We start from the raw sequence: 13,098 nt of genomic DNA, 5'->3' as shown, positions 1-13,098 counted from the left end.
TCTCTCTCTCTCTCTCTCTCTCTCTCTCTCTCTCTCTCTCTCTCTCCTTCCCGCATGCATGCACAGAGAGAGAGTAAGTGAGAGAGTGTGGGTGGGTGGGTGCGTTCGTTCGTTCGTACGTACGTACACACACTCACATCTGCATACGTACGTACGTACTTGCATGCTCACATCTGCATACGTACGTACGTACTTGCATGCTCACATCTGCATATGAACAGGACTTTATAATGGTATTACTGCTTGTTTTCATACCACTGTTAACCTTCCTTTCTAATGAAATAATCTTGTATCAAATATACTTTATTGTGAAATGTTGCTACATACCTGTATTTCCTTAAGGAATGAAATTCTGTTCCCTGTAATTCCCTATACTTCTGACCAGTGAATAATATACATGAAATGTGATCTTGTTTTCTTAGTCATAGTTAAAGGGCAGTTTGAAGTTTACACCGTAAATATAAATAAATATTTCTGTGTTCTATTTTATATGGTAATAATAGTCTCTTGAATGAATCTTGTAATTCATAAACTTTATTATTTTTTTTTAAATTTCAGAATATGGTTCTTGGAAAGTTTTCAGATGCAGTCCGAGGAGAATTAACAAAACTTCAACGTTTGAAAGTTGTGGGAATTGTTACAATAGAAATACATGCTAGGGATGTTGTTGATAAAATGTACAAAGGAGGTATGTATTTATATCTGAATTTTTGTTTTGTTTATTTAAAAAAAAAAAAAACCTCATAAGACAACTCATTATTTAACAGTAAAACATATGGAGGCATAACTTACAGTAGGAAGGAGGATATTGAAAGAACTAAAATATTTAAAGTAAGGGTGTGTTGTTCATTAGAGTATCTGACTACCATGCATGAGACTTGGATTCATTTCTTGTAGTGCATGGTTGCAGGAGAAATTTTTCTGTTGATGTCACAGCATAATCTTATCTGGTGCTCAAAGCCAATTAGTCTGTTGTGCTGATGACACTACTATCCGAGACCGAAATTAAATATATGTGTAGCCACCACAGTGGACAAGCATTGTTGAGTGATCAACCCAACATCTTGTAGCTGAGGATTCCAGGTTTATGTCCCAGTCTGGTAAATATGAGTATCCCTTCATCAATTGCATTTAATCATCGTTAATCTTCATTGTCATGATAAACGAAAATGGCAGAAAAGCAATCTCAAATATCAAAAAATGCAAAATACAAATATAAGAATGTGTACAGCCTTACCTTTATACAGGGTGACTTGTAATTAGATGTATTCCCTGAAAGAGGTTAAAGTAGAGGCAATTTGCAATAAATTTGACTATATGATACCCTGTCCGAAAATTAGAAGTTTTTGAGATAATCGAATTTCTATTGTTTTTTTAAAGAAATTACAATTTTTCACATAAAAAAATGAATTGAGAAAAACTGCTCATTGTATGGCACATATTTCATCATTTTCTGATAGCTAACAAATAAGTGGTTCGTTGAAAAAAAAGTTTTTCTCAAATAACAATCACATGTAAGTAACGGGTGAGTCTAAACTTACAAGTGGTGATAAAAATACACTTAGTTTACTAGGCAACGTATTATTAACAAAAATGGTATGACACGAAGCGTACAAATTACTTAAATTACTTCCTTGAGTCATCAGCTATCCAACAAGGTACAAGTGTTGCTAACATTCACATGTGTGTACAAGAAATAATACTTCATTCATCTTCATGTGAATGGAATCAATGAACAATACAATTAAAGAACATTACACGTCTTGCTCAAAGTGGGCACCTCCATTACGAATGCAGGCACGCAGGTTTTTACGGACATTTGGTCTCATAACTCGTGATGTGATGGTGTCCTTGAAGTGTTGACCAGCTGTCAAGATCCTCTCCCTGAGCTCTTGTTGCGAATTTACCGGTGTCTTGTAAACTAAGTCTTTCACGTGGCTCCAAATGTAAAAGTCGCAAGGTGTCAAATCGATCAGGGGATCAAGCTGGGCAGCCATCATGCTGGTAAATCATGTCACGTCTTGTAGCTAGAGGCACGTCCTCCAACAACATTGCCATCCCGTTCCTCAAAAAATGTTCATAAGTGATGCCATTTAAGATTTGGGGCAGGAAAAATGGCTCATTCAAATGATTGTTCATGATGCCCATCCATACTTCTGCCTGGGCGTGCGACAGTGGCTGGATAAAAATTACCCAAAGAAATGGATTGGCTGAAGCAGCCCGATTGCCTGGCCGGCTCGATCCCCAGATTTGACGCCTTGCGACTTCTTAATTTGGGGCCACATGAAAGACTTAGTTTACAACACACCGGTAAATTCGCAAGAAGAGCTCAGGGAGAGGATCTTAACAGCTGGTCAACACATCAAGGACACCATCACATCACAAGTTACAAGACCAAATGTCCGTACAAACCTACGTGCCTGCATTCGTAATGGAGGTGCCCACTTTGAGCAAGAGATGTAATGTTCTTTAATTGTAATGTTCATTGATTCCATTTACATGAAAATGAATCAAGTATTATTTCTTGTACACACATGTGAATGTTAGCAACATTTGTACCTTGTTGGATAGCTGATGACTCAAGGAAGTAATTTAAGTAATTTGTACGCTTCGTGTCATACCATTTTTGTTATTAATACGTTGCCTAGTAAGCTAAGAGTGTACTTTTTTATCACCACTTGTAAGTTTAGACTCACCCATTACTTACATGTGACTGTTATTTGAGATTTTTTTTTTCAACAAACCACTTATTTGTTAGCTATCAGAAAATGATGAAATATGTGCCATACAATGAGCAGTTTTTCTCAATTCATTTTTTTATGTGAAAAATTGTAATTTCTTTAAAAAAACAATAGAAATTCGATTATCTCGAAAACTTCTAATTTTCGGGCAGGGTATCATATAGTCAAATTTATTGCAAATTGCCTCTACTTTAACCTCTTTCAGGGAATACATCTAATTACAAGTCACCCTGTATAAAGGTAAGGCTGTACACATTCTTATATTTGTATTTTGCATTTTTTGATATTTGAGATTGCTTTTCTGCCATTTTCGTTTATCATGACAATGAAGATTAACGATGATAACTTTATGTAGATTCACTTGTATATTAACTTTTGTTCATATTCTTGTTCTCTCTGTCCCTTTCTAATTACAGTTCATCCTCTTTTATACCTTGTTTAATATCATAGCCTAAAGAACTTGCAATGTGAAAATCTACAGGGTGGCTCAATAAGTCACTTAAGGCGAAGAGGGACAATTACGCACCAGGCATGCATTTATTCCAATATCGTCGGAATGAGCAATGCTACTAAAAAGATATCTGCCAGAAATGAAGAGTATGAATTTCTCCCCATGTGGCAAGTGGAAGCGGTTTCCTAAGTTGATTATTAAGCCTTATACGATTTTTGAAAAATATGATGAATTAGTATTTACCGAATCCCATGTATTTCTTATGGGACATAAACTTCAACTTCAAGTTACGGCTCATCAAATGGGAGTTTCGACTTTTCCTACTGCTATGACATAGTTCTACCTGTCCTTTTTCCATCCATGTACTTTTCTACATCATGGGATGTTTGATATTCCCGAGAGAACGAATAAAATAATGGTCCCATAAGCCTAGTGCATTTCTCCTTGCCTCCTACGGCCATCCTGGCAATGTTGCCAAACCTGATGTGCATAATAGAGCTAAATTTCACCATTAATATAGCTAAAGAGGACTTTCAAGGAGCTAGATTAACGAAGGCTGCATAAAGTTCCTACTAGGGTAATTTTAGTTGTCAGAGGGGTGGGGTGCCGCTATTACCGTTAGCTTTAAAGTGATGGCAATTTATTCTTAGTTTTTACCGCCTAGATTTGGCGGCATCACCCATCTCAATAATCCAATGATGTTAATAAAATCGAAAATAAAGGGTTCCCGGATAACAAAATTGTCATCTTCATCTTAGCCACAGCGCTATATATAAAAATACATGGGGAGGAAACAAAAGGTGGGTGACGCAGCCCGTAGCTATACGAATATCACGTCACGTGCAAAATGTACACTCATGGCAAAAGTTGGTATTTTTGGGCCGGAGCCAGTGGTGGCATCATAGTGGGGCAGAGGGCGGATGCCACAGTTCACAGTCAAACGAGTGCACGAAAGAGCCAGATTTGGCTCCAAAAGAGCGAAGTTGGCAACAGTGATCAGCAGCTGCCCCAGCGAGAAAGACCAAGGGGAAATTGTCCCTCCTCGCCTTAACACCCCCAGTACAAGGCCACTGCAGAGCGCAACATGGAAATGGTGATGACCAATCGTTATCAGGCCAATGGGGAACCACACTGACGCCACCCACACGGTCGGTGGCCATCTTGATGTCCGCCATCTTGAATTCAACTTCAGAATTTTAAATGGGAAGGGGGTCGTGCGACATATTAAAATGGGCTAGAATTTCACGAGAAATGCAATGGTGAAGGTTTTTTCGACGTATCTTTAACCAGTAAAAAGTTATGACTAAATTCTTGTACCAATTTGCTCCTTTTCGAGGTGTTAGAAAAATGCCTTAAAATTTATTTAGCGCATCGGTAATGCATCGAGATCAAAGTGACGTCTATGGAGAGACGTTCGCATGCCATTGCACATTATTTTAATAGGATACATCCATGAAGAGCTGTGCATTATGAATGGTTGTCGCGAACAATTTACAGTGTGACGCTTCCATTGAATTAAAAGTCCTTCACAGTGACAAAGCTAATGTTTATGTTCATAAGGAAGTTTATAAACAGAATAGTCGATGATTTTTATCTGACAACCCATTTTTGACAGATCAAAGCTGAATGGTTAGTGTTGGTAAGTTAATGGTGTGGCGTGCTGTGTGGAACATGATTGGTTAGTCAATTTTCCATCAACGGAACCTTAAATGCTTAGGGCTACTTGGATTTGTTAAATAAACAGTTTTTTTCATCCTTGCTTATGAAGAAGGTACTTTTTACAGAGTTTTTTCAATAGGGAAGAACACCAGAACACTTATGGGAACGTTATGAACCAGTTTTTGTCCAAAGTTAGTTATCAGATGACAAGGGTCACATATTCTGTTTATAAAGTTCCTTATGAACATAAACATTAGCCTTGTCACTGTGAAGGACTTTTAATTCAATGGAAGCGTCACACTGTAAATTTTTCGCGACAACCATTCATAATGCACAACTCTTCATGGATGTATCCGATTAAAATAATGTGCAATGGCATGCGAACGTCTCTCCATAGACGTCACTTTGATCTCGATGCATTACCGAAGCGCTAAACAAATTTTAAGGCATTTTTCTAACACCTCGAAAAGGAGCAAATTGGTACAAGAATTCAAGCATAACTTTTTACTGGTTAAAGATACGTCGAAAAAACCTTCACCATTGCATTTCTCGTGAAATTCTAGCCCATTTTAATATGTCGCATGACCCCCTTCCCATTTAAAATTCTGAAGTTGAATTCAAGATGGCGGACATCAAGATGGCCACCGACCGTGTGGGTGGCGTCAATGTGGTTCCCTCTTGGCCTGATAACGATTGGTCATCGCCAATTTCAAATTCCATGCCGCAGTGGCCTTGTACTGAGGGTGTTAAGTGACTTATTGAGCCACCCTGTATAATCAAAAATAAAAGTATTGTATATAACATGTTGCTTTATTGGTATAAGTAAGTTAATATAGTCAAACTTTGCTTAACCTTTAGCCGCCTGAACTCTCGTGCTTCTGTATTCTCGTTCACGCCAGCGCATTTTCAAGCGTGCACTTTACAAACTTGTTGCGAAGTATAAAAAAAAAATCTTAACTCAAGAACTAATTGTCGTACACAAATTAAATTTATTTTGTTTTCTTTCTTAAAGACAGGGCTTTTATCGGAGGTAAAATTCATACATTGTGCTTCACAATAATTAGTGTTAAATAAGAAGAGAAGAAGAAAGTTGATTTTTAAAAAGAAAGTTAGCATGTGGCACACCCCTGTACCCCTTCAATAGACCGAAGTGAATTAAATAATTGTAGTATGTAGCGGTGGTGCATTCCTACAACCATGCAAAGTTTCCTTGAAATCAGACTAATACTTCTTGAGTAAAAAAAAAATATAACTTTATATGTATAAAGCGACAGTGTTACCAGCTTCGGGACAATGTCCTGATTTTTTACTTCTAGAAACGGCCCTATGGACGCTGGATAGACCACATTCAGAGGGAATTATGACGAAGGACAACTCTTAGAGGATATGCAATGTACATGCCGAAATTTTGAAAAAAAAAAAAACAACTGAAATCACGGGGTTTGGAGTTTTTACATAATTACGGAAAATTTCAAACTTTGGGCCTTTGCTTTTGCTTACCCCCTGGACCTTTAATTTTCCAATGTTACTTAATATCTTGTTTTTTACTCATTCTTAAATTTAGAATTTAAATTGTTCAAGAAGATGCATTGGTTCATCAGTTATAACCTTTTATCTTCAATTGGGAAACAGCGGGCTTTTTCAAACGGCAAAAGGTAAAAGGTAGAGGTAAAGTGCTCCCCTGTGCTTAGCACCATGCCATGAAGGCATATACGGGGTGTGGGGTAACGCCCCACACTTTCTTGATCCAGTCGTGAGTAGGGGTGATGTGATCAGCATCATGCCCCTGACTGCCTTAACCCCCCAGGTACCCATGTCATTCGATGCTGCACGGGTGCCGGGGCTGCTTCCAATGTTAGAAAAGTTCCTGGATTTAAACCGGCTGGGAATCGACCCTGGGAACGGCGCTTGTTAATAATAGTAACAATATATATATATATTGTTTTGTAATGAACTAATGAACAAAAATGACAGAACTGATATACAGTGTATAGTTTTCAAGAAATGACGTGTTAATTGCTGCAGGGTGCTAACACGTGGTCAGGGCAAATTTTGGTAATCAGGCCTTTGCCCCTGCATCCCCCCCTGAATCCTTAACCCTTCGCTGTTGTGGTGAGATATTTTTACACCAGTGGTGTGGTGGTGTTTTTTAAACCCCATGCATAGTAGTAGCAGTACATGAATTGTTGTTCATTCATTTTCGTTTTTTGGGTGAAATATGTTGAAACACAGAAAAAGGAATATAACTGGTACATTTATTTCAGAATATTGATACTACAGTAACCCAAAATTACACATGAACCAAAAATTAGAAAAATGTTATAAAAATTTTCAAGAAGATAAAGTGAACAGCATAATTACAATTTTTATGATTCTTTTGAACTTCTTCTATCACACAAATTTACTAAGAAGCAGTAAAGTGATCTTTGCACATTGAATATCACATTTTTACATGTTATTTACACACAAACCAACTGTTGTATTTGTGAAAATGAACAGCATTTTTTACAGTATTTACTGTCCTTCATCAGACCAATCATTGTCTTTTGATGCATATCTTTACACAATTTGGACAGAAAACAATCATTTGATCAGTGCACAAATGAATGTCACACTTTTGACATGTGATTTTACTTTTGCGATCACTTTTTTCCGGACACATTGAACACCTGAACGGTTTTTGGTCATGCTTCTGTGATGGTTCATGTTTTGTCTGGTAACGCCAACCTGCCTTACATGCACCATATTTTAATGCATTAGATTAAGAAAATAAAGTGTTTAAGGGCATTATCGAAAGAGGGGGAGAAATATCCAACTCTTACATATTAGGCTTTAATTCACATGTGGGTTCTGGGATGGGGGGGAGGGGGATTCTGAATTAAACCTTGGGGAGACAGTATCCAACTCTAGGTCTTAGATTATGGCAGGTATTTTAGTTAGAGGGGAATTGAACATTAAATTGGGGGGGGGGGGGTATCCAATTCTTGTGTATTACTATTATCTTAGACTGTTCCGGAAATTCTGGTGTGGACTGAGAATTAATTTTTTGGAGGAAGCAATATCCACTCTTCAATATCAACAGTAAGTCTAAAATTGATATGGAAATTTTGGTGGTAGGATTGAGTATTAAATTTAAAAGGGGAGATAGGAAGCTCTTGATAAAGTGTTAAATCTTAGATTGTCAAGGGATTTCTGTAGTGGAGAGAGAGTTCAAACATTACATTTTGTAGACTGTTAAGTATTTAGCAATATGGTATTCACATGTTTTTGACCTCGAACAGACCAAAGGAGAAACTCGAAAATACTAAATATCTCGGAATTCTAATAAAGTATTGAAACCCCATTAGAGTAATATTCTTGAAAGCCTGCAATGAAATGAATGTAAAAATTTTCTTGCTCGCTTCGCTCGCAATCATATGTGATTATATTATTGTATTATATTATCGCCCTGAGCTTAAGTATTTCTAGCTAGGGTTCTGTATTGTCTCATGAAACAATAAAATTAAATCTTTCGTATGGCTGTAGCATGTTATTTGGTTTGCAAAGGTTGAATTGTCTATTTTAATCTTCAGTTGTATGTGTGTTAAATACTCAAATTGCAAGTTTTATATTTATAAACACACTCGCAAACACTATGTATAATCTTATTTACATAATTTAATTTACTACATTTAGCCAATCATTGTGCTAGCTTTAAGTTTTTTCGAAAATCGAACAATGAAAACATATGGACAGTTTAACATGGTATTTCATTCAAATAGAAATCAATTATTACGTATTCATCCAAACTATTTTGGGGGATTATGATGAACGATCTTAGGGGCGGTCTTGAGTGATGGGCATCCCTGTGTAGGGAGGAGGGGCAGATCAAGTATAGAGTTCAGTAAAGCTAAGAAGAAAGTTACTTTTGGTAGACATGCTGTCGTAATGAAATACTTTGTGGGGATTACAATATGGTTTGAGGGTGTGAATGTTATAATTTGGGGGGAAGTGCCATTGGCCTTTGGGGGGGGGGATGGGCACCCCTGCATGTACCTTAAAGACAGCAAATTTTGCAGTAATTTTAAAACAAATTTTACATTTATACAGCACTTCTCTTCATCCTGGACAACTAAACTCCTTGGTGCAACAGCAGTTTGAGGGCCAGGGCCTACCAAGCATCTGTTCATTGGGTGTCGAGCGATTAGCGCAGAGACTCCAATTGTCACTATTTTCTGGCATTCTAGACCAAGCCTGCTACCATTCCTCCCTATGCAGCTGGATCAATACTACAATTTTTTGGAGCTGCCATAGGATTAAACATAGGGCTGTTTGCACCAAAGGGCCATAACCATTTCACTGTGGGAGCTCTACCCTGAACAACAGAAATTCAATATTTGATAGTTTTCTTTTTTGTAGAGCATCTATCTGCATAGAACTAGAAGATTTCTATGAGGAACTAGAAAAACTAATAGGCAGGCAAAGAAAAAATGACAAAACTAATATCATAGCAAAAATTGAAAAAAGAAGCATGACAACACTAACAATATAAACGCACATTGCAAGAAAAATTTTACAAATGCATATTTTCTTTTGTAGGGTGTAAGGATGTTACTGCATTTGAGTGGCTGTCACAACTTCGCTTCTATTGGGATCGAGAAATAGATAACTGTGTCGTCAGACAAACAAATACATCCTTTTTATATGGTTATGAATATTTGGGAAATACTCCAAGGTTAGCGATCACACCATTAACTGACAGGTAAGTTGACTTTTCTACGGAAAATAAATTTTGAATGTGTGTGTCACTTGTTTGTTGATTGCATTTCTTACTCGAGTTCCTGCCATTCATGTATGCTTTCATTGTGATTAATAAAGTTTCTTGAAACTTACATTAAACAAACTCTACAGAATTTATATTATTAGAAAATTCAGCATGAAAGCTGACTATAACTTAAGATTCTACATACTCAGTTCTCATTAGCATAACTTTCTCTTTCTATTTATTTTATTTTTAAAAGAAAAGAAAGTCAAGAAAAAATAACTAGTAATGGTACTTGACATTCTCAAAGCACCACCAAGCCTGAAATTCAGTTTCTTAACGTAAATATGTTATGCCTACACTTAATTGAGCAGTTTGGCATTTAAAATGCTAGAATTACAACAGTATATTCTTCATGTGTTATGACATTAATTCAAGTATGTTACGTAATTAATTGATTTCACAAATTTGTTATTGACTAACCTGTAGATTTCTGTTTACAAAGAGATTATTTTGGATGTAAATATGTGCGTGCATGCATGATCCAGTGTTGTTTTATTTTGTTTGTGGAATTTTAACTGCTGTAATTGAAGAAAGATTGTTCAATATTAATGTTATCATTACAGTGGAACCTTGGTTTTATGTTTTTTAGGTTATCAAGGTGAGAAAACTTAAAATTCAGGAAAATTTAAAATCTGAGGAATTTTTTTGTAACATTTTGTGTGTACCTACACTGAGATAGTCTCAGAGTAGGCCCTTAAAAAAATCTCATAGTCTCAGAGTAGGCCCTTAAAAAAATCTCAGAGTAGGCCCTTAAAAAATCTCAGTGTTCAACATTAAGGAAGTGTATATTGACTAAAAGTTATAGAAGCATCATAAGTACCTGAGTTTTACCCTTCTTTCCCCCCCCCCCAAAAAAAAATATCACTCTTACAATTGATGAACAGAATGTCTGAATAATTTTTTATTAGAATGGTATACTTTGCAAAGTAACTTCAATACTTTTCCTTCTAAGAACCTACCTGCTACCTTTATTTGGTACTTTATAGAATTATACAAGATGTCTTACAGTTCTAATACCAGGAATGGTAAAAGGATCAACTAGGAAAAAATAACTTTTATAATGCTAGTTGTAATAAATTATTCATCCCAATACTGGTAGAAATATTTTGCTACCAAGCAATAAATATGTGTATGTCAAATCAAGCATATTGCATATTAATGGTGATAGAACAGTCTATACCAGTAAAATGAAGGCATTACCTTCACATTGCATCATAGGCGTAACTTAGTAGGGGCTGTTAAAATTATTAAAATTTGCAAGTTAATGGTACTTTTGTTAACTCCTGGGTAATAAGTAATTTTTATAATTTCTCAAATGTAATGGTTATTTTGCAAAATAGTATTGGATGCTATTTTTATTGGGTAGAAAACTTTTCTATTCTCTCCCCCCCAAAAATTAATCTCCATGTTCGATTCTGCAACCCCTCCCCCAGTGTTAGGGGTTGCACTGTACCACGTGAAGTGCATGTGATGTAGAGGGAAATGGAGGTAGGGCTCCACATTTTCTTCATCATCACTTTAGTATAGGTGGTGTGATAGGCACAATGTTCTGACCACCTGTACCTCTCCCCTTCCATTAAGTTGCATTCCATGAACCAATTGATGACAGGCTGCATAAGTCCCGCATGTGATGCAAAAAGATGCTCAGATGTGTCTGTCTGCACGTGTCATCACATTGAAAAGAATTACTTTCTTTCCACTATGATCTTATTGAAACATATTAGAAAATTTAACCAGATAATTTTAATGAAAAGAGATCGATTATTTTCTGAAATATATTTTCGATAAATAAATCTTCGATTGGTGAAATATTATTGAGATTTATTAATATTGATTTGCTAATTTTATTATACTTTTTCCTTTTACTGTAGGTGTTACATAACTTTAACAACAGCTTTACATATGCATCGTGGAGGAAGTCCTAAGGGTCCAGCAGGCACTGGGAAGACTGAAACTGTAAAGGATTTAGGGAAAGCCCTCGGGATGTATGTGATTGTTATTAATTGTTCAGAAGGTTTGGACTACAAAAGCATGGGACGGATGTTTTCAGGTAAACTATTGTAATTTTTTTCCCTTTCTTTTATTCCATTTTGATAATTACTGTCGTTCAGTGTACAAGTATATAAATGAGCCATGGAACAGAAACATTCATAAATGTGAGAAAATGTATGTAAAATGTCGCATGTTATACATGTTTGAGGAAAGAGGAAGTCCTGTAGATTTTAGAAAGATTTGGTAAATAATAATAAGCTTAGAATCATATTTTCTATGAATTTCTGAAAAACAACAAAAATCTCCAGTCTCTGTGGTATTTTCAGGCCATTCTGCAAATTGTTAATTTTTTTTTTTCTAGGATTGGAAACTGAAAATGCATTTTACTTTTTCCTCCAAACTGGTTTCTGTAGTTTTTGTAATATTTTGAATAAAAAGCTTTTATTGTGTATTATTTTCAATACTGTTGAATAAACTTGGCCGCGGTGGCTCAGTCGGTAACACGTCTGACTACCATGCTCAAGGTCCCGGGTTCGATCCCCGGCCGGTTCAAATCTGGGAACTTTTCTAAAGTTGGAAGTGGCTCCGCTGCCCACCCAGCATCGAATGACATGGGTACCTGGGGGACACCCTGGGGGGGTAAAGGGTGATCACATCACCCCCACTCAGGACCGGATCAAGGAAGTGTGGGACGTTACCCCCACCCCCCTATATGCCTTCATGGCATGGTGCTAAGCACAGGGGAGCACTTTACCTTTTTTTTACTGTTGAATAAACTTGATTCATTTTATTAACATGTGTGTGGAAAGTTGTTTAAAAAGTGCCGGTAAAATATGAAATATTCAGTTAATTTGGTTTTGCAGAATTAGAACAATTCTGATTCAGAGTTCCTTCAAATTTACAAATACAATGAAATCCCAATTTTGTATTCCTGGATTTCACATTTTCCTGCTATCCGCATTTTGATTTTCTAGGCCCAATGAAACAAAACATTATAAATTTTTCCAGGTTATATTCTTTCTTGCATTCTAATTTTTTCCCTACACTGCCCCCTGAGAAACACATTTAATCAAGGTTCCACTGTAAGAAACTGAATCTCTTTCTAGGCTTATCCCAATCAGGAGCCTGGGGCTGCTTTGATGAATTCAACAGAATCAACATTGAGGTGCTGTCTGTGGTGGCCCAGCAGATCTTGTCCATCCTGCAAGCATTGACCCTTGGTCTGAAAAAGTTTGTTTTTGAAGGGGCAACAATCAATTTGATACCTACATGTGGAATCTTCATCACTATGAATCCAGGTATGTATTTTGCTGTTTTAGGTTTGAACGTATATTTCTTAAGGGACATGTTTTGTCCATGCTCTTTGTAAATATCAAACAAGATTATATCCATCTTTCCTGGATAAGCTACAGGCTTCTTTCATACAGTGAGAGGAAGAGATGAGAATTATT

The 13,098-nt window shown here is 36.5% G+C and overlaps 1 protein-coding gene across 1 annotated transcript in view; it reads left to right on the top strand.

Moving 5' to 3' along the window:
• The window catches only part of kl-2 (dynein heavy chain 2, axonemal kl-2), a 373,042-nt gene that overhangs the window by 170,050 nt on the left and 189,894 nt on the right, over positions 1-13,098 (top strand). The window contains exons 36-39 of the mRNA XM_083120771.1: positions 559-688; positions 9,430-9,592; positions 11,527-11,705; positions 12,754-12,945. Coding sequence (XP_082976897.1) covers positions 559-688; positions 9,430-9,592; positions 11,527-11,705; positions 12,754-12,945 — 664 coding nt within the window. The remainder of the gene's footprint in view (positions 1-558; positions 689-9,429; positions 9,593-11,526; positions 11,706-12,753; positions 12,946-13,098) is intronic.

Source organism: Lepisma saccharinum, chromosome 4 (genome assembly GCF_977018435.1).
Source record: "Lepisma saccharinum chromosome 4, izLepSacc3.1, whole genome shotgun sequence".
NCBI classification, from domain to species: Eukaryota; Metazoa; Arthropoda; class Insecta; order Zygentoma; family Lepismatidae; genus Lepisma; species Lepisma saccharinum.
The sequence above is the reverse complement of the archived record's forward strand: the minus strand, read 5'-3'. Positions and strand labels throughout refer to the sequence as shown.